The 21,936-nt window shown below is 38.9% G+C and overlaps 2 protein-coding genes across 5 annotated transcripts in view; one reads left to right on the top strand and one right to left on the bottom strand.

Annotated features, from left to right (window-relative positions):
- Nucleotides 1-5,778, top strand: part of NRPD1A (nuclear RNA polymerase D1A) — a 32,638-nt gene extending 26,860 nt beyond the window's left edge. For all 3 annotated transcript variants that reach the window (XM_017845140.4, XM_017845138.4, XM_088718503.1), the window contains 2 exons: nucleotides 1,882-1,993; nucleotides 5,220-5,778. In XM_017845140.4, coding sequence (XP_017700629.1) covers nucleotides 1,882-1,993; nucleotides 5,220-5,384 — 277 coding nt within the window. In that variant the 3' untranslated portion in view covers nucleotides 5,385-5,778. The remainder of the gene's footprint in view (nucleotides 1-1,881; nucleotides 1,994-5,219) is intronic.
- A 1,070-nt stretch (nucleotides 5,779-6,848) lies between these two features.
- On the bottom strand, nucleotides 6,849-19,893 carry LOC103716851 (zinc finger CCCH domain-containing protein 17-like). Of its 2 annotated transcripts, none has more exons than XM_089929700.1 (8): nucleotides 18,804-19,788; nucleotides 18,439-18,528; nucleotides 18,159-18,260; nucleotides 17,876-18,022; nucleotides 16,819-16,938; nucleotides 16,626-16,675; nucleotides 7,202-7,299; nucleotides 6,849-7,130 (listed from the first exon to the last, which is right to left on the bottom strand). In XM_089929700.1, the coding sequence occupies exons 1-8, from the start codon at nucleotides 19,245-19,247 to the stop codon at nucleotides 7,090-7,092; spliced, it is 1,092 nt and encodes a 363-aa protein (XP_089785826.1). In that variant the 5' UTR covers nucleotides 19,248-19,788; the 3' UTR covers nucleotides 6,849-7,089. The 2 variants fall into 2 exon arrangements, with proteins under 2 accessions (XP_089785826.1, XP_088574630.1); XM_088718504.2 differs by lacking the exons at nucleotides 6,849-7,130; nucleotides 7,202-7,299 and adding exons at nucleotides 7,306-9,700; nucleotides 18,603-18,698 and having other exon boundaries at nucleotides 18,804-19,893.
- Between the last annotated feature and the right edge of the window lie 2,043 nt (nucleotides 19,894-21,936).

Here is a 21,936-nt window from a genome sequence, read left to right as displayed (position 1 = left end):
TAGGTGCTTAATATTCTTTCTTAGACGAATGTACAAATATGTTAATTTTGTTAGGCCCCATCAATGTATGGTAGCATGACAATGTTTCCACATGAGGTAATAGGGGTGCTTGATTTTTGGTAGCACTTTTATTGCTAGAAAATATGATACACCAGTCAAGATTGAATGAAGAGGAAGCCTTAAAGGCTTTTTTGATCTTCACATAAATTTGATGCCCTCTTGAAATTTGATGTTCACAAAGTAGTGGAAAGAAAGAATACTTGGAGGAGGCATATGGACTATAACACATGATCGTGTGCCTTTGTTTTATCTTAATTCTAAATTAACAAGGAAGGCATATGGACTATAACACATGGCCATGTGCCTCTTGTTTTATCTTAATTCTAAATTAATAAAGAAGTCGTACTTAATGACCAAAGTTGAAGTGTCTTCATTTTTTTTGGAAAGAGAGGGATGGAGGGGGACCCACCCGATACTTAACCAAAATCAATCCAAGACATTAAATTGAGTTATAGTCTTAATAATCATGATTGCTCTTGGTCAAAGCAACACTGAAGGATGACAGAACATGAAATGCTTAGATCATGTGGAAACACTATTAAGGCCAAGATGGCATGTGGAAATATAAGCTTCATTCGGATTCGTCTTCTTTTTGCATTCCCATGATCCGTGTGAGGACTAAATCCCCATTGCCCTAGATAGAACCCTCCGTTTGGCTTACATGTTCTTTCATTGTCTGGTTACTTTATTTCATATCTTGTTATCCAATTTTGGTCTCCATTTGTTCACAAGATTTAGTAGCCAGGTCATTGAAAAAGCTTTTGGCTCTTGCACTGTGCGCTCTTCTGTTATCAACTATCTCAATTCTAGAAATATGCATTCAGCTACAACTAAACACAAACTCAATGCTGATGAACTATTTCAAAGATTTAAGAAAAGAAAGGGCATGGAATTCACCAATGAATGCGAATAACTTCTTGACTATCTTCCACTATGATTTCACTATTCTTCTATTCTATGGTGTACTTGGAGCAACCAAAAGAAGTTGATAGCATAATCTTGACCTTGGCTTGTGATGCAAAATCATCACCTTTAATTTGTACTTGGTTTGCATTTTGTAAAGAAAGTAACGAGCTTTTTTCCCCTCCTAGGTCAAAATTTTATACCTTTGCCTTTTTTTCCATTTTCTCTTTTTCTCAAATTACTCTCAAACTTCAATAGTTTTGGTAAATAATTGGCTGCTGGCATGTGGAGTTTAAAGAGACTTTTCATACTTGCTTTCTTTGAAAAGCTTCAGTGAGATTTGTGTTTTACGTCGTATTGTACCAGCTCTCTGCTGGTATCACAGACATGAAATTTTAAATTTGAGATCCATGATCCTTGGAAACAATTAATCCTCAAATGTCATATCAAACATTCTCAACCTAGAATCTTTTTTATGTTGACGTGTATAGTTATACTACACAGGCAAATGGCTAGCAACTTTCTGCTTATCTGCAGTAACGTTTTTGATGATTCAAACATCTAGTAGCAGAAAGCTTAAGGCAAGAGATATTTCATATGAACTCATTCTGCCCGGCAATTCAGAGAATTTTATATATAATGCCAGGACATCTAAACAAATTTGGCAATTAAATATCACCACTTATAATCTAGCTTTATAGATACATATTATGTAGTTATTTTAGTTATGCACCTTATTGCACAAGGTGCCGTATAAACATGTAACCATTCTGTTTTGTCAGTTTTTGTTTTTGTAAAATGGGTAGTCATGCATCATATGTTTATCTTTCTTAAAATCTTCTACCTTGTAGCTATCCTTTATTTTTGTACTCTCGAAAGTTAAACCTATTGTTCTGATGGAGTTAAATCTGTATGAAGGTACCCCATAAATGGATACTTAAATGAGACAGATAAATCATGTCTTATGGAGGCTTTATCCTATCATCCCAAAAGAGATGCAAAGATGGGAACTGGAATTCAGGGAATTAAGGTAATACAATGATTACTTTTTAGTGTTGGGTTTCATAATTTTTTTCTAGAATTAGTTGCTTTACTATTTATTTTAACTTCATAGGCTGTTATGGTGGAAAATGAAAACACGTCAGTGCATTAACTTGCAAAAGGGTGGAGAGACTAGACCCACAATGTTGTCATACTGAAGCCATCTTGGGAATGTGAAGCTTGTTGATATTGATTACGATTACTAAATCACCTTAAAAATCCAATTCCTCCCTTGAGATTCTACCATCATCCTTCTTGGAATACTTTTAATTCTAGATAGATAATCCCAAGGACTAGAAATAGTCATACAATTGTTACATGGTATACCGAATACAAACATTAATTTCTCACTTGGTAATTGCTATCGCCCAAATCCATTGCTTTGTTCTTCCTAACCTTTTTTTCTAGCAGATAAATCTCACCATTTATTTCTCTACCTGTATGCCTTGACTTCCCAAATCAGGAATTTTGACAACCTATATCCCTGAAAAGTTGCCTGTAATTAAAGTGGGTAGCATCTTACCCTGTTAATAAATACTTCCCAACATGTTTGACACTGCCATAATAGCCTAAATGTTTTCTGGCACCTGACACCAAGGCTTTCAGAACTGCATTTAGCTCAACCTTCACAATCTCTTCGAGTGCTCTCTTTTCACTCCAAAAACACCTTTGTCTTTGTCATTCATAGCAATACCACCTTCATGACCAAGCATCAATTTTTTTCTACCAATTTGATACCCTTTGTAGAATTCAACAATCATGTTCTTTACCATTCTAATCAAATACTCGTGGAGAGGAAGAGCCAATTCATCTATGCACACGCCCCAAAGGTCCCTTTTATAGACTTGGGTTTAGGGGTTTTTCCAAAGTCTATCATGAGTAGGAGACAAACTTCTTGAAATAACCCACCCTTGAATTAATGCCAAACTACTTAATCATTCGCTTGGAAGGTTGAGATATATGGCCATCCAATTTTTTATGGCATGGGATCAATATCAGATGTGTACTTTTATGTGAACATATAGTGTAAAACATTGACCTGTTTTGCGTTATCATACAAAATATAATCAACCATGGGTTAGAGCAATATCACTTGTTGATAGAAGAAAATTGCTTTAGGAATTAAGGAGATGCATGGAAAAAGAAGCCAAACCATAAGCAATGTTTATGTCTTGTTTAGTAAAGTGATTATTTTATCATACGTAGTTTTTGTGTTACTCAAAGTTTTTAATTGGCTTAAGGCGACTATTTTTATATAATTGTAAGTGACATATTCTTGATAAGTGATTATCTTTTGCCAAAAAGGGGAATATGTGCATCTAACAGAAATTAAATAATGTTTTCTTATTTATATTTATTACCTTGGAATATAAAAATTTATGCTTTGATAATGAACCATTATTTCTTTTTTTGAAAAGAATTATGATCCTCATTATGCAGTTATACACTCAAAATTATGTATGTGGTTATAATATTTTTCTTATTATGAATGATACTTACCTTTATTTGATTGAAGATATTTATGGGTTGCATATTCTAATCTTAACTCTGCCAAGTCGGACTTTGAATGCAACATGGTAAAGAAAACCAGCCGTTTCCTATTCACCTTCTGTATATTTAAGTTCTACTCATTCTGATGCCATGGTTACTTCCTTTGTCTTGCTGGGGCCTGATGAACCTTACAGACTTGGAGATGCTTTGTTGATACCCAGTAATCACTTTATCATCTTAGCTTATTGTAGTTTCTAAGTCTTCTCTATGCCTAACCTTGCTTCTTTAGGTTTTTGTTGATATGTACTGCAAGGAAGAAGTATTTTATTCTTCAACAAAAATACAGGATGTCTGCCTCCAAATCATGTGTCTAGTCCCCTCATATTTATCCATGCTAACCCCATGCACCCTTATGGTCAAATTTATACGAGAGGCCATTTTAATATACTCATGTTGAATATTTCTAGGTAATCAATGGAAACAAAATAAGTAATTTCAGCATTTACTCATCAAACTATAAGGATCTTATATTATAATGTAAAAAGACTTGCTGTCATGTTGCATCTGGTGTAAGAAAGCTTCCTGCAAGTTGACCAATCCCTGTGCCCCTTCAAAGAGATGATCGTACGATCTATCTCAACAGCATGGACAGATAACATTATAGAACACCCAACTAGGCCTTTCATTTCACCAATGACTTCATTTGGCGGAAGTAACTGGGAACCCGAGAGCTGTAGACCTAACCACATGCACAGTTTCTGCAAATTGCATTGGTTGTGGGGATCAAGGTTTGAATAATTTCAATTAATCTAGGCCCTAAAAAATTTGGTAAAACCAAACATAAGTTGATACCAGAATCAACCTGGCCTCTTTGGTTTAGCCTATACTCTTCCATTTCTGGCAAATGAAAGAAACTGCATAGAAGCTGAAGCTGTTTCCTGTTCTGTTTTGGCCTCGAGAAAAATCTGTAATGTCTCTAGAATTTTTAATCACATGTTAATTTTTACTTTTTATTCATGAATCTAAGCCTAGGTTCTCTATTTTTGGTCCTTCCATGTGCCCAAGGGATCTTCCTTATGAAATATGCAAAAACACCCCCAGTGGTATGATTGACAAGTGATTCATAAATCTGCCCAAATAGTTAGGACAAGTTTTGCTAATCATGGTTACTAGAAAAATGTAGCACCTTTGCTATACATGAAGAGAAAACAGGCAGAATTGAGAAACCAATACTAGGGATATGGCTGTGAGGGAGGCCACACTCTAGAAGTCTTACTCTATTCTTTTATTTTTTAGGCGCAAAGGTTAAAGGGGTCTTGGTGGACTCCCAGTAGTATGATTGACAAGTGATTCATAAATCTGCTCTAATAGTTAGGACAAGATTTGCTAATCATGGTTACTAGAAAAATGTAACACCTTTGCCATACATGAAGAGAAAACAGGCAGAATTGAGAAACCAATACTAGGGATATGGCTGTGAGGGGGGCCACACACCAGAAGTATTATTCTGTTCTTTTATTTTTTAGGCGCAAAGGCTAAAGGGGTTTGGTGGACTCCCTTTCTTGTGATAAGCATGGATGGTCTCATAGTAGAGACGATTGATGATATTATTTACTTCACAAAAGTTAGATTATATATTTGGCATTACCTTAGTTTGGTATTATGTTATGATTTCAAGGAAATTCAAAAGATCAGAGAGTAAAGTTGTTTTTTTCCCTACTCAGATTGGACATAGCCCATTGCATCCAGGGTCACGGTGTTTTGTTTTGGTAAGGAACGATGGAACGACAGAAGATTTCTCATACAGAAAATGCATCATTGGTGCAGCCTACAGCATCTCACCAGAATTCGGATCAATGGTTGAAAAGAAGATGTCCTGGAGGCGATGATTCATGAGAAATTTGTACAGATATTGACGGTCATATGGACCAAATTTTAGGCCATCTATGCACTCGGGATGCGAGCCAGAACAATAACCGGAAGTCTTTTTTGTCCCCCCCTTGCTAAACTTGCAAGTTTTTTCTGCTGCTCAACTCATTCAATTAAAACTATGGAGAATGATAATGCTTTCAGTAGCTTCGTTAGCTCCCTAGCATTCATCCGTCATTGTGTCTATCCATTTTCTTTTCATTGTGCAAGTGTAAGAAAACAAGTTGTATATGCACCAATTTTGGTATATAACAAAGAGATACTGGTGCTTGGGTAATAATTTTGCATATCCATCATGTAAATGTGGAATTCCTCCAAAGCAATTCTTTTGTGGGAAATAAAGTAAATTTGATCGATTTTGTGTCTCGTACCTTCCTTCTCAGTGCTTGGATGGTGGAAATTCTAGTAATTTTACATTTTTGTGATGCGAATGTTGAATTCCTCGAGGAAGACTTTTCCTGGACATGATCTATTTTATGTCTTATATCTACCTGCTCAGCCACGTCTTTCAACAATTTTGAACCAACCTGTTATATTTCCTTCTTGTCGACAATTCTAGTAATGTTTTGTTCCTTCAATGCGATCAATACGCAGAATGAAAAATATTAGCATACTGCCATTATACACAAATAATAGCACATCTATGTTCAGTATCCGATAAACAATAGCACTTCTATGTTCTCTACTATTGTGATCCTCTGGTACCGCCTTAAATTGCGTTAACCCCAAATACCAAATCATGACAGCTCAAGGCAACGGAAAAGAATCCTCATTCCAGCCACAAGCATTAAACAGCTGCAACTCAATCAGCAAGAAATTTTGAGAAACCACTGACTGGGCCGGCCAGAATGTCTAAGAATGGATTTTTCTTCCACAGAAAAATGGATATATATTTTTTTTTTGGTAAAAGAATAGGAGGGGAGGGGGAGAGGCGAACCTCGCCCGCATAACAGTCCCCACTAAGCCCCCCTTCCACCAGAGAATGTTCGATGCAGACTGCAAGTTTCTACGTACCCTCTTTGACCTATGGACTCTTCTCACTGGGCTCATCATCCATGTGTAAGTACATCACCCCAGCACCACCTCGATACCAGCAAACCAGTAGTGCTCCCACCGGCAGCATTCAGACATAGGGCATCCGATCTCCGAATTTAATCAACGCTTGCGCGTTTCGAGCCTGGGCCATCCTAGTGGAAGCCAACGCCCTATTCCATCTGTGCTACCACCTTGGTGGCAAAAAAAAAAAAAAAGATCTTTCAAGCTGTAGAGAACTTAGAATGCAATGGGGAATCGGATCTTAGCATACACTATTCTCTGGGCTCTAGACATGGCCCATGCTGCCAGGAACCTGAGTTTGATTGTGCTAGTAATACCGAGCACAAGCTTTTAAACCGTGTTGTCTGGATTCTATTCAGAGAAGGTGCTTTCCAAGGAACATATAAAGGATCAACTGGCAAAAATATCAAAACTGGCTGCCATACATCTTGCATTGCATTTCAATAAATCCCTTATAAATTACATGAGGAAATGAATATAGAATACAAAGAGTGGATTATCATCAACTCATGAAGTTGGTTATCTCATTTGTCAACCACTTCCACACCTTCAGTTCGCCTGTTCCTTCTCCCGTAAAGAATAACCCACCAGGACCAATTCATATTGCTCTCACTTCCTCCTTGGAGAAGATTTTACCCCTCTCGTTGAACCTACATGGAGGATTTCTTTCAAGTTGAAGGAAACTTCCAAAACTTCCAAGATCACATATATGTATACTTACGATGGCAGGTCATAGATGCGGATGCCGTTGTCATTGCATGAACATAGTAACAATGGTTTTGCTTGAGCATCGTGCATACCACAAAGTGCAAGCACTCCCTGAAAAAGGATAAATGCATTACCGAACAATGTAATCCTGACAGCTGAGTTGAACAAAAACAAAGCTGTCTAATATCTACTTTCAGAAGCATGTTGCATTTCTAGATAAACTTGTAAAACAAATGCATATCCACTCCAGTGAAGAAATTGTGAAATATAAAATAGGTCAAAAGAATCCATTGAATCCACTATCTCACCATAAGACAGAAGAGAATTAACCTCCATGAGTACACAATAAATTCTGGTTGTTTGCTGATCTTATAGCACCAATAAAATCTTCCCATATGCACTACCATTCAATTGTTTAGGAATCTTAAGTTCTCTCACTTTAAAACTTACAAAGTAATCCATAGACCTAGCAGACCTAAATCTGCTAATGACATGATCTGAATTAGCATTAGGTCATGGTGCATTCACAAAATTGGTACACATAATCATATCTTACAATTTTATTGGAAGCATATTGACATCTCAACTTTGATGTGCTTCAGAAAAAATAGAAATCCTAATTTAGACAATGAAAATTGTAAGAACTCATGTACATAGGGCCCCCATGATGAACAAACTTGGAGTCCATGGAAGACAGCAGCATTATTAAGATGAGCCATTTCATAAGCAATGACAGCTGTCAAAGCCAAGAATATCTGTGAGTCCCACCTCTTAAATAAAAAACTTGGTGCATGAACAAGTGATTTTTCCTAAGGCAATGAGACGCTTCAGCTCCGCAGAGTATGCGGATAGTGAAGATACGGAAAGAAATGATGATGCAGCAACTGGCATCAAGCACACACTTTTATGCAAAGAGTGAAGATTGACAAGAAAATGATAGGCGAATGTAGCAACGAAGAGTGATAAGCATTGTGAGCTCAAAAGAGAACGTGCTAGGAAATTCCCTTAGTCTGCAATAATGGAATGGTGGATCACAGACATCACATATGACATGTCAAGAGATTCATCCTTGATTGCCTAAGGGTAGAAACTACAAGAACACCTGAGCGTATTTGTATCCGCACAAATCCAAGCAAGGACACTATACATTCACATATGTAGTGTATTGGCGCTCTAGTTTTTTTTTTGCTAGACTATTGGCACTCTAGTTTGACAGCACATAAAACATAGCCTATAAAATTATTGACATGATTGGCTGGCTGACTATAAGTTTCTATCTTAAAACTACAGATAAAAGAGGACGTTATGAGTTTTAAAGGGTGGATAGTTGGAGAGGAGATATGCTAGGGATGGCTAGGGGAGAGCATAGCTGTCAAAAATAGTCCAGTTGACCCTAGTAATAAACATAGCTATAGCCTAGGCGATTGCCCAGGCAACAAGCTAAGTACTAATAAAAAATTCAAGTAAATAATTTATAATAAAAAAATCAATTAAATTATTTATAATAAAAACTGCGAATGTAATTTCAATATTTGCATATTACCAAACCTTAAAGGCATAGATGAATGCAAACAATTAAAAATGCTTTACATATGCTAAACTCATAATTAGAAATGACAGAAGTACTAATATGTATTGCTGCTGTCGTAGATTTAAAAGGTAAAATATTGCCAAGCTTCCTCAATTGTCCATGTGTCAGGAGCTAGACCCTCAGATAAGGTCCAGCTCCATAAGTGTAGGGATTTGAAAAAAAGACCTTATGTGGTTACTTCTTAGTATGCATATCTAGGTAAATAGAATTTGATTTTTTTCTATTTCTTCAGGTCGATTCTAATTTTGCATCTTGCTCGTCCCCACCATCCTACAAAGGTTGTGATAGACTTACCTTTAGAGGCTGTATGTTTCTGCTGATTGTATGATGTTGATGCTTTTTAATCCTACAGTGCTTGAACTTTTCCTACAATGCTTACCCTCGATCATAACTTACTGTTGCTATTATATTCTTGCCAGTCATCCTTTTGCCTCCAATCCATGCTTTACACAGAAAGCACCATTAGCAACAGCATTCTTTCTCTGATTCCATTTATTCAGGCTAATTCTTATGAGTCCATGGTTCACATGGTGCAGCAAATCATCTCAAAATCATTTTGACATGGCCATTGTTGATGTCCAGCCAAATACTCTGTGTAACCTTCAATTATCAGGTGCCGGCAGCCACATGACCATTACCAGTCCTGATCATCTCATGTGCTTGCATCATCCCTGTCCTGCTTCTCAATAGGATGCTCTCATCCTGTAATGCTGTTCTTCATGTTCCCAAACTTTGTGAATTTATTTTCTATCAGTGACCTGGCAATCACATTATCCTTAAAAGCACAAGGGACCCACATGCTCGAAACTACTTCCCTTGAGACATTAAAGGTAATCATCTTTCATCAACCTTTTTGAGTCATGTCTTCATATTTAGGGCTTCACTAAACATAGTAGTGTCCTTGATATACTTCTGAACTCCCTGTTCAAATGGATATTGAGTTGCTAAACATAAATACATAAACATAGGAGATATCTTTATCATGAGATTAATGGATACTTGTAATATTGTTTATGAAGTTGGCACGACCTATTAGTTGCATTATTAGGAAATTAACAATTGATCACTAAAAATAATCAACCTGAAAATATCCAAGTGCTATTCATGATCTTTTTGTAGAAAATTATTTTTCCTTCAGGAGCAATTTCATAAATATTTGAGCATAAAAAACTACAATATGTTTACGAAGGCTACTCATCCTTCAACTGAAAAAATTATTAAAAAAATGAAAGTTAATAGATGGATACTTATCAAACACTTCTTTGAGTAACGAGAATATCGAAGGATTTATTTAAAAAATATCACTTCTCCCACAATTTCTTCGTTCTTGCTAGAGTTTCATTCATGAACTCATTGAAGAATGCATCAATTAACAATTTTTTAAACAATAAAAAAATAATGAAAATGGATTCAATTAAAAATGAATGGAAAAATCCAAAACAATAACACCGCATCCCTCTTCAAATCAAGGTTTAATTCTCAATTCAATGTCATTTCTACCTCGATCAATTCAACAAGCTTCAAGACAAGGCTAAGAATAATTTGGGATGAACAAGGAGGCATCCCTGACCATCTTACATAAAATATTTAGGTAAGATAGAGGGTTTAGTTCTAACCCCTATATACCTTTGCCTTTGACATAGCAAACCAAACACAACATATTGGTCACATCCAAAGTACGCCGTCTCGATACCGAACCTCGTACTGGTGCTATACTATCACTGTGACGATACGGTACGGTATCAATACGCCCTCTGTACCATTTATCAGTATCAAATCCGTATGGTACACTATGCCCCATACCACCCAGTTCGGTACGATACGGCGAATTTTGGTCACATCCATGAATTTCATTATTGCACAAACATGCTACGGTATGGGCCTATACAACACAAGTTAGCACCATAGGTACATGCCAGGGTCGGCGGAACCGTCCCGAACCGGACGGTTTCGATCATACCGAGCTGTATCGGTGGCGGACGGAGATAATTTCAGCAACGGAAACAAAACCAATTACAGAAAAAAGAGAAGGAAAGAGAGAAAAAGAGAGCAAGCGAGGGAGGGAGGGAGAGGGAGAGAGGCCAGCAGAGGGTGGCGGAGGGCCGGCGGATGGACGACGCCCGAGTAGGAGGCGGAGGCTGCGGCCAGATCCCTATTTCAAAAGAACCAGAGGTTCAGCCACGGCCTCCACCGGCCTCTACCCGCCTCCCTCCCTTTCTCCCCTTTCTCTCTTTTTCTCTCCTGTTCGCCCTTTCCCCCGCCCCCTCTACTATGTCGGACAAGCCCGACATGGCACAGCGCAGGCCTGTACCGACCCGTGCCGCCGGACAACTGGTCCGATGCCTGGTACCGGCACAAGAGACCATGGTGCATGGTATGCACCATTTCTATTATGCCAAGTTTGTTAGGTTGTGTTGGTTTATGTACATAACTCATGTACAATAATACTATATGTTTTCGTATATGTTTACCACAAAGTGCTCGCACCCTTACGTTGAGGTATACTCCAAACTCCAAGCTCTTCCTCTAATGGAATTAGAGACTTCCTACATATCATTCCTTGATGTCTTGAACTTAGCAAACAATTAAATAATGCCAACGACTTTTCTCCAAGATCAAATTGTCCAGTTAGCGTGAGATCATTATTATCAACAAAACATCATTTCTCGCTCCTACCAAAAGTTCACCTGGTCTAGTCCACTTACTGCCAAAGCTTCATCATTTGTGAGCTTTTTATACAAATCTTTGAGGTTTGGACCGATTAGACGACCTCTTCCAAGATTGCTTGTCATATAATCCTCGAGCAAATCATAGCTTTGGATGCCAAAAACTATTAGTTGTCACCAATGCTCTATGGCATGGATTTGCTCATTCTAGTGATTCCTAACATGCTTTAACATGCTATCATTTTTTCCCATATTTAAGTTTATTTGGAATAATTGTTTATGCAAAAATTTATCTAAAAATAGAAAACATGTTGAAATTATTAAAAAAAATGAAACATATCTAAATAGAATGGATATAAAAAATTATCTTCCTTTCTCAGGTTTAGTGATATATGAGTATTTTTTATATAGAAAAATTTTCCAAAAAAAAGGTGGAGCAAGTTGCTTATCATGGGTTGATGTATTTGTAGGCTTCACGCTAACCAAAACTTTACTGAATCCAATATATCAAAGTAGAAATCCCTTGTAAACTCTCATTCTCCAACTCAAATTGAAGAGAAAGTGGGCGAATTGGGAAGAAAACAAAAAAGGAAATGGCATAGAACAATTTTTGACTTGGTACTCGCCATGGTTTCAAAACTGCTGAAATAAGATGGTGGTACAGCCAAGGTTCGCCGTCTTGGTACCAGACCCCATACCGGTGCCACATTAGCACAATATCGGTACTATACAGTACGAAAATTTTTTGGTGCCGAACCGGTATGGTACGGTACAACCTATACCGTCCGGTTCGGAATGGTATGACGTATCATGTATACAACAGATATCTTACCATTCTAGTATTAAAATGGCACTGGTACAGGTGCTGGAACATCGAAAAGCCATATTAGTACATACTGAGCATACCAATTTGTATTGCTCTGTAATGGTGCATATCAGTGATACCGTGCTAACCATACTAGTCAATATCAATAGTTTTTTTTTTTAATTTTTGAAAGAATATAGTTTCGACATGGGGTCAGTATTGGTGCCGTATTTGATATTGCCACTCCAATGGAAAAACTATAAGAAGGTTGGTATTAGCATTTAAAACCTTCATACTAACTACTGAATGGAAAAACCGTACGAGGTTTGGTACTAGTATTTAAAACCTTAGTATTAACTATTGACCAATATCGATCAATACTGATTAGTATTATCCTAGGTTCAGGCCTTTTCATTCAAAATCGAGTACCGAAAAGCATCTAGGGTTCTAGTCTGTTTGGCGTAGCATGGTCCGTTTGCACTCAAAATCTTCAATATAGCAACATATGTTGAGTTACCATGGATCTCAAAGTTGTTGACATCAAGGTTCGTCATCGGTATCGGATCTCGTACCAGTACCATTCTATTACGGTGTCAAAAAACAGTATGGTACGAGATGGTAAGGTGTACTAAGTGTCGGTACAGTACGATACTACATACCGGTTCAATACAAATATGGTACAATACGTCCGATATAGTACAGTACCGACCAATACAGCAAATCTTGGTTGATATCATAGGTCTACACATATCCTTAGTAACATGTCCAGGTTTGGTGACTCCAAATATACCATTATAGCGACACTTGATAATGTAGGTGCACCTACATCCTATGAAACATTCCCTTCGGAAAGAGGAAGAACTTTTAAATAGATTATTTTATGTAAAGCATTATATCACCACTTTTTACCTCAAGCCATTATAAGAAAAGACTTCAAAAAGAGAGTTAAGGCCAAATACAATAAAAAGTAAAAGAAAACTAATGATAATGTAGGTTGAAATCAATTTAAGGAAACAAGATTTGAAATTTAATCAGAAAAATATGCTCATTCAAACTTCCATGGAAATAACTTTAAGATCTAGAGGATCATAGAATCTGAAGCTAATTGCTAGGAAGGTTTCTTCTACACCCTTTGCCCAACAGGGCTGGCTCGAGCCTTAGGCGATCGCCGCCCGAGCCTTAGGCGACTGAGGTGGTCGCCTAAGGCCTTGGCCCAAAGGAAGGCCTCCGGAAGGCAAAGAGAAGATAACCACAGAAGGAAGGGAGAAGGCAAAAAGGCACCGACTTGCGATGAAATAAAGAGAGGAGAGGAGAGAAAGAGATTGAGAGAGAGGGGGGGGGAGGGAGGTTCCTTGCCTTATTTTCTGTGTGTGACCGTGACCAAAAGGAAGCAAAGGCCCCATATAAAATGAGAACAGGAGCTGGCTACGAGTCTTCCCCCTTGATGGAAGGGAGGTGGAGAGTTTCCTAGCCTGCAGAGGGGCAATTTGGGAAGTTGGGGATAGTAGTTTTGTTTTGGGTGGAGAGAAAGAGAGAGGAGGGATTTGGTTGTCTGAAGCCACTCTTATCTTTCATCCCTTCGCTTTTTTGGTTTTGGCCTTGGTTTTCCTTCCCTCACATTACTCCTGATCCAGCTGGGCCATCAGGAAGAAAGATAGGGGGATTGGAGATTGACTTCTTGGAGGGTGGAGATTCTTTTAATTTTTTCCTCTCTGATTCTTCTCCCCTCTTGGGTGGTAGAGAGAGAAAAGGAGGGAGAGAGGGGGGGGTTGAATGGCTGCTATGCTGGGATGTTGCAGTTGCTGCTTGGGTACTCACTTGAAGGGGAGATGGACCAGATGGTGGGATGGGACTTTTATTAATTAGATGGAGTGAATTTCCCATAATGCCCCTACTTTCTCTTATAGAGAGGTCTCTTTCTGGACAAATTCTTTCCTTTACCTTGACCATGAAGTGCCATGGGATAACCTTTTCCTATTCTGCTCTTGCTTGACATGGTAAACAGTATTGCCAAGCATTATCTCAGTTATTTAATCAGTTTCATGGGTCCTTCTTTTAAAATAATTACTTTTCCATGCTTCCATTCAAGAATTATATTAAACTGAAGAGGCTTCTTGTCTATCTTTGTTAGATTCATGCATCTTTGTTGAAATAGTGTACTTGACAGCTATCTATTTTCATATCATTTTTTTAAGTATTTTATACTTATTAAAAAAATTATTATTAAAAAAAAAAGCCTCATTCACTGAATTCGCCTTAGGCCCCCAAATGTATTGGGCCACCCCTGTAATGCCCAATATATGTTTTTAGAGATTTTTCCTCAAAAGGATTAAATAAAAGGGAAGCAACCCGTTTCATACAATTTTGGCCATGTTGAGTAAGGCCCTATTTGGGAGAGCTTTTGGAGGGCCAAAAAGCACTTTCTGGCCCTCCAAAAGTACTTTTAGATAAAAAAAGGTGTTTGGTAAAATTTTGGAAAAGCTGTTTCAGCTTTTGCGGAAAGCTGAAAACAGCTTTTGGCGAGAAGCTCCAATTTAGAGCTTTCCGAAAATGTTGTTTTCAGTTTTGTCGGAAAGCTGTATTTTTGACTAAAATACCCCCATTTAAAAAAAAATCCTCCCAAAAACCACTATCTCACCATCTGTTCCTCTCCCACACACCCCACCCCCCCCCCACCCCCTGCCGCCGCCGCACCCCCTCCCTCTCCCTCTTTCTTTCTCCCGATTCTTCACCCTATAAAATTAAGAAAGAAATTAAATTAAAAGAAGAAAGAAGGGGGAAAGAAATGGGGCTCCTGAACCAACTCCGTGACGCCTCCAGCGACTCCATCTCGATCCTCCTCATCGTGGCGGCTGCCGGGTGGGTCTCCTACCTCCGCTCCCTCCTCCTCTGCCTCCTCCACTCCCTCGTCCTCCTCAGCCTCCACCCCTCCTCCGCCGCGGCCAACGATCCCCTCTTCTCCGCTGCCGGGTCCGGCCCTGCCGGACTTGTTGTCATGGCCTCCTCCGGACGCCCCTTCGCCTATGAGGCCTTGTCATCTGCGGCCGTGGAGGAGGAACGAGAGCAGGGAGAGGTTAGGGTTGGAGGATCGGGGAGAGAGCAGGGAAAGGGAGAGGGAGGCGGCGTTGGTGGTGGAGGGACGAAGGGGAATGGAGGCCGGCTGGGGGAGTCCGATGGGGAGGCGGTGGAATTCGGCGAGGTGGGTGGTGGCGGGTTTGGAGAGAAGCTTCAGAAAGGAAGAAGAAGAAAGAAGAGGAGGAAAAGAAAAGAAAAAGAATAGAAAAATAAAAGAAAAGAAAAAGAAAAGAAGAAAAAGAAAAGAAAAATAAATAAATAAATAAATAAAAATATTAGTAATTGTTTAACCAATTTTATCATCTAGCTAGAAAATTTGTTAGAAAAATAAATGGTCATCAAAAGGAAGAAAAATTAATTTACGCTAATAATTATAATATTTTATACCTTTATTATTCTATTATACTATAAATATAATATATATTACATTATATCATAATACATTAATATTTTATGTTAAATAATTTAATATTATGTTATATTATGAAAAATTAATTTACTCTAATAATTATATTACTATGCTATGCTATGCAATGTTATATTACTATATTATAATAATGTTATTTTACATTACAGTAATATTATACTATATTATATATTATGTATTAATATATGTTACGTTTTATTATGCCCTGTTGTATAATACTATGCAATGTCCTTTATGGTAATTTTGTCATACAAAAGTACTTTCTCAGTTTGTTTACTAAACATATGTTAAAGTACCACAGCACTTTAGAAATGTAGTTACCAAACAGAAAACAGCTTTTTATAACAGCTTTACTTCAGACAGCTCTACTGCCAACAGCTCCCCCAAACAGGGCCTAAGTCTAGATGGGGTTCAGGAGCAAAATCCACTACATCCAAGACAAACTCATATTGCAAAACTTACAGAGGGCATAACTTTCACTTATAAGATCTATTGAAATGTAATATTTTTTGAAATTAGATAACTTTTCGAGACCTACAATGTAGCAACCTGTTATAAGGCCCATTGGGCACCAGACGACCCCATTATTTTGAAAATGATCTAACCACATTGTTCTGATGTTAGGAACAAGCATAACAAAAAAATAAGTAATAATTAAGCTAAGAAGTTTTTAGAAGTTAAAACTTCAACATTCAAGGATTTCATAGCAGTGATAGAGAGAGATTTATATGAGCAAGCACTATAATGTTCCTATTTCACAATTCTGTCAGTTATGAAGCAAGGTAAATTTTATTGTCAAAAAAGGTGATAACTTGTAAAATGCCCAATTATTTTCAATTTCATGAGTATATGTTCAATGGTTCAGAGACGTACATGTTCTTCATTATGAGTTCCAAATTTCCACTTTCAGTAGCAACCCAAACCTGCACAGACCAAAAAACAAAAAAAAGGGGTAAATAATAATTGAGAAACCTGTTGATCGAGTACCAAGTAACTATAGAGTTTATGAGCCAAAGTAACATGTACTTGTAAGTGATCAACACTAAATATACCAAAAAATTCTGACCTTTATTGTTTGGTCCAGCGAACAAGATAATAAAAATTGATCCCAACAAAGTACAGACATGACAACTGATGTATGGTCAGTAAGGGTCTGGATGCACTGTAAAGTAGCAAGGTCCCACACCTGAAAGATATATCCAATGTTTATAAAATTGAACAATGTATATCTTATGCCAATAAAGTAAATGGGGGAAAAAGAAAGAAAATCAAGAAGATTGGCAAGGGAGAATCTTATTTTGATACAGGAACATCATCTTGCACATCAAAATCAACAACCAGTGGTACACATTTTGTAAATCATCTTGCATCACCCAAATGCCATAATGCTCCAGACACTTGCCTCCTTTATACCTCCTTTATGGCAAGAGGGTGATGCAAATTTTGTTCTCTTTCTTGAAACAAAAGGTCAAAAAAAGACACTGGATGGGAAGGTTTTTTTATTAAAAGAAACAGATTAATCATCTCAGTGATTGAAACTAGCCTGACAAATCAAAGTCAGGTAAGTAAACTTGGATCATGTAGTTGTTTTACCCATGCAAAGCAATATTGTAGTAGCTTTATGGTTGCAATGTATGTCAAACATGATGATGTTGCCAATACATAAACTTTAAAAATAATAAAATATTAAGAGGAAAAGGTATGGTTGAGAAATTCATTATAAAACTGAAAATGCTATATTTAGTGGTCAAGTAGATTCAAGGTTTAATGATTGATAGATGTATAATCCTTAAAGGACGTCCAAGTACATGAGGCTTCTGCCACTACAAGGTCTGCGGAAGGTCAAACGTATGTAAATTTACCCCCGCATGCAGTCTTTTCATGTTTTGAACCCATGATACCCATGTCATAATGGAGCAATCTTACCATTGTACCAAGGCTACCCTTGAACACATGAAATTAACAGCACTAGATTATTGTATGTGCTAGCATGTTTTTAAGGAAGTTTATACAAGAAGCATCATAATTCCTCATCTATTGAATGGAACACATCAAACTCAATTTTTAAATATATTGCATATAAAATTAAATATAAATTGAGGGAAGAGTCATAATTTTTTTACTTTTATGGTATGATCCATTGAGCCAGAGTAGAGCCTCATTGCACCCACAGCTAATGAAACTACAGCAAGTTGATGACCACTAAGAGACGCTGTCGGTTCAAAGCAGTTCCCTACGGCACTGAACTTCCATGCCAATATACATCCACCCTGCAACAGAGAGAAGAAAGACATAGGATTTTCTTTCAAGCATGTGCCACAAGTTCGCCCATACAGTTCATCTACACTGATCTCCATACAAAATTAAGAAGAGATTTTGAAAAAGGTTAAGAGGAAAGAGGGATACCTGTGTCCCAGCAAAAAGCATCTCATTACCAACAACCAAAGCATACACTTGGCCAGCAGGTCCACTGAGGCTTAGATCTGTCGCAGTTTGTGTGTTCCATGCCTGCATGACCACCAAAGAAAAACTGAGACACACAAGGCTCACCACCATGCAAACACACATCCACGTCCAAGCTGAAAAATAGAGGCCATTCAAAATGCAAACAAAGTGATACATGAAACACGAAATTCAAACTTTTCCAAGACAAAGTAACAAATAAATTTTATTAAAAAAATCTCACCTTAACAGCACTGGGAATGCCAATAAATACCCATGGCCCCTCGCTGATCATGCAACCGATTTGGTCTCCCAAATTAATGATCCCAACGCACTATCACAGACATATAATAGATTAAAGATAATATCCAATATTCCATGGGTAAACAATGCCAAGAGAATTTATACCTGCCCCGTCCGACAATCCCATACCCGAACAGATTCATCCTGGCTCCCCGAATACAACTTTTCAGACCCCGATGGAAGTGCGATCCCTGCTACCGCCTTCCAAGATAACTCCTTTCTATCAAACCACCAAAACCCACCAAAGGTTCCAGCTAAAAGAACATGAAGCAAGAAAAGGGAACATAACGAGGTAAAGAAAGCCACCTTTTGGTGCCCCTGGAGAGGGGTCAAGAGGGAGAAGCTATCGCTGATAAACCACGAGTGCAAGAACCGGCAACTCTCTCCAAAGGTACAATTTCCGGCAAGAAAGTAGTTGCAGACCTTGTCCGGGACCTTGGCCGGGGGCCGCCCCGCCGCCCCTCCCCCTCGCCCCTTCCCCCACTTCGAGGTGGGGCCAGAATTGCCGCCGCCGGAGCTAGGGTTCCGCCACGCGAGGGCCTGGTGGTGGGCCCGCTTCGCCGCCACCCCGTCCGGCTGCGCCGGCAGCTCGCTGTGGAGGAAGGGGCAGGGGTGGCGGTTGCACCGCCCCGCCCGCCAGTGGTAGCAGACCTTGTTGACCCTGTCCGGGACCGCCGCCGCCGCCGCCGAAGAACCCACCCTTTGGTGGACCCTCTTGTTGCCATACCGGCCGGCCGTCTCGATGTCCATATCAAGAAGAGACGAGCGGACTCGACAATACCCTAGAACGGAAAAGACTTGGGGATTGAAGGATGGAGAGACCGAATGATCGATCGAGAGGAGGGTTTGCGATGGATTCCAGCGACCAAGATCGAGAAGGGAGAGGGGAGATCGGCGGGCGAGGGATCTTGGGGAGAATCCAAGCGGAGAGGATTTCGGAACTCGCGCTCTCTCTCTCTCTCTCTCGTCCTCCCCCCCTCTCTCTTTACCACTTCGATGATGGTCGAGGAAAGGAGCGGAGTGAGGCGAGCCAAGGCCTGTTATGGTTTTCTATTTTCTTGGCACCGCCTCGCTGCCTGGCAGGGATCCTACTCCGGTTCGCCGTCGGTGTCGCGCCCGCGCGCTGCCCTTTCGCCGTCGCTCGTTACGCGACTGTGATATCATACAACGTGCGTACGCAAGAAATTACTCGCCGGTACAGACGAGACGGAACACGTAAGAGTGGATTAGTGTGATCCTCCGATCTCGTAAAAATTTCTTTATGATAAATTATAGTGTTTAGTTTTTTTAGAAAGTAGTCCTTGAACTAATTTTGGATTTTATAAAATTCGAGATTTAATAAGAGAGATCCAATTCCACAATCATACTTGGAATCGTATTGCATTGTGGTCGTGATTGTCTGAGCTCCGTCACACTCCTTGGTATTGTGGGATCCACCGTCCACGTAACTATAACCATCATCATATGCTATATTTGGAGGGCCATGGTAAGACGGGAAAGTCCCCTCTGTTCACCTGTTAAGAGAGTCATGGTTATAGCGATGCCGACCTGCACTATGTTCTCTCCAGGATACGGAGATATCGTTCTTACTCTCTCTCATTCTCTCTCTTTCTTTCTCCTCCTCTTCTTCTCTATTGTCTTCTTCCTATTCTCTCTCTATCTCTTTCTCCCTCTATTCTGCATCATATGCATGGTCAATAATTTTATGTTGCAATAATTGATGTTTCCAGGCTATTACAATTTGAAACATGTCATCTGGATAATAAGGTTCAATAACGAGTGAGAGTTCTCAATCAAAGAGAAGGAAGGGGGGATTACGTCTGGTTATAAATATTTCAATCAGATTGGGATCTAATAACAAAGTTAGAGCTTGAATCTAGCATGGCTTAGCTCACTCTAAGCTTGTTTTTTTGTTGCTTTTTTTTTTTGGTGAGCCAGGTGAATTACATAGGAAATGTAGAGTAAAAACAACAGATGGAATCAGAGTAAACAAGTTCAAGAAGAGCCTGATGGAAATTGATGTCCACATCAGGTCAACCCCGTGGTTCGCCAGGAAGCCATTCAATCAGCAGAGTTGGCCTCGCCGTAGCAATGGCTAACTTGGAAAGAGCTTGGGTTGCCTTTTCACTCCACATGCAAGTCCACAAACGTCTCAGCCATAGCGTACTAAATTCAAGTAACATATTCTTATTAGCAGCAACTCTTGTCCATCTTCTACACGCACATCGGCCATGAGCTTACATAATCCATTCTTTTGTCCCACTTCAATTAGAAGTACCTGCAGAAATATGATACATGACTCAAAAAGAGAATTTTTCAGCGTCAAGGTGCCCACCATTAGAAACAAAGACGGCCATAAAGGAAAGATTAGTTTGCTTGTGTCCTACGGCCTGTTGATGATCAATAACGCAGTGCGCATTCATCTAACAATCATTGTCTCAGATCCAACAGAGACTGATTTAGGCTTTGAGATGGCCAGTGCTGCAGCAAGGCTTAAGGCTTGTTTGGATGTTCGTACAAAATTGAGTTGAAAATTTTGTAGGATTCATAGATTGAGCCGTTTATTCAAACATCACCCAGCTCAAATCCTATAGGAATAAAAAGAAAAAATTATGGGCTGAAGGCCAGGATGTGAGCTTGATTTGGACAAGCATTTAGAAAGTACAAAATAGATGGGCCAACAAGCTCGATTCCTACAGAATTTTCAGCCTAAGTCTATAAAGATATGCAAACAAGTCCCAATAATACCTCCAATATTGTAGAAAAAATAATAACACCTCCAAACTTGAATGAAAAGGAAAAATAAGAAAAAAGAATAAGAGAATTATTATAATAATAATAATACCTCCAACCTTGTAGGAGGTTTAAAGAACAAGAGAGGAGGTAACCCAACATGTTAATCAATGGGAAAAAATCCCAAGTACGGTGGAATAGAAGGGATCATGAGATGTCCTGGTTAAATGTACACCGAGAGGTTCTTCATATTGGGCAGGTCATCTCTCAAGTGATCTCTCCCGCCATCTATCTAATGGCCATGAGAGATTACGCCTGGATTTAGTGGGGGCACAGCCGAAATGGCAATGCCTTGTCGGCTCTGGCATTCATGCAAGTCTTAGGTGGTGTATTTTTTTGGGATGGACATGTTCCTTTCTTCTTCACTCACTGGATATTCGAAGGTTATAAAATCCATATCAATTTTGTTTTACTATATTTGCTACCGTTTTTCCACCTCCCTTTCTGAATGCACTGATCAATGAAGCTTTTTGGAACACATCTGAAGAGCATTTCATTTGAGAAATGAAAAGGTCAAGGATAGTACATACCATAATAACTTTTTTTTTGGTTTGTTTTATACTTTGGCATATATGCAATGGTCATCCATCTGAATTCAGACTTGTAACGTCGTCCAAGTTTATGCACAGATGAGCGAGGAGAAGAG

The sequence above is a fragment of the Phoenix dactylifera genome, chromosome 3 (assembly GCF_051530095.1).
Source record: "Phoenix dactylifera cultivar Ajwa chromosome 3, Ajwa_hap1_PhDact_Kaust_v1.1, whole genome shotgun sequence".
NCBI classification, from domain to species: domain Eukaryota; kingdom Viridiplantae; phylum Streptophyta; class Magnoliopsida; order Arecales; family Arecaceae; genus Phoenix; species Phoenix dactylifera.
This window is presented reverse-complemented; position numbering and strand designations above follow the sequence as displayed.

Bases quoted from the DNA above. Each gene is read 5' to 3' on its own strand.
- LOC103716851 (XM_088718504.2), bottom strand. From the start codon at position 19,247: ATGGACATCGAGACGGCCGGCCGGTATGGCAACAAGAGGGTCCACCAA. The intron at 16,939-17,875 runs GTAAAAAAATTA...TATATCTTTCAG, and splicing joins CAATGGATCATACCATAAAA to GTGTGGGACCTTGCTACTTT. The intron at 9,701-16,625 runs GTACGTCTCTGA...CCATTTGAACAG, and splicing joins GAACTCATAATGAAGAACAT to GGAGTTCAGAAGTATATCAA.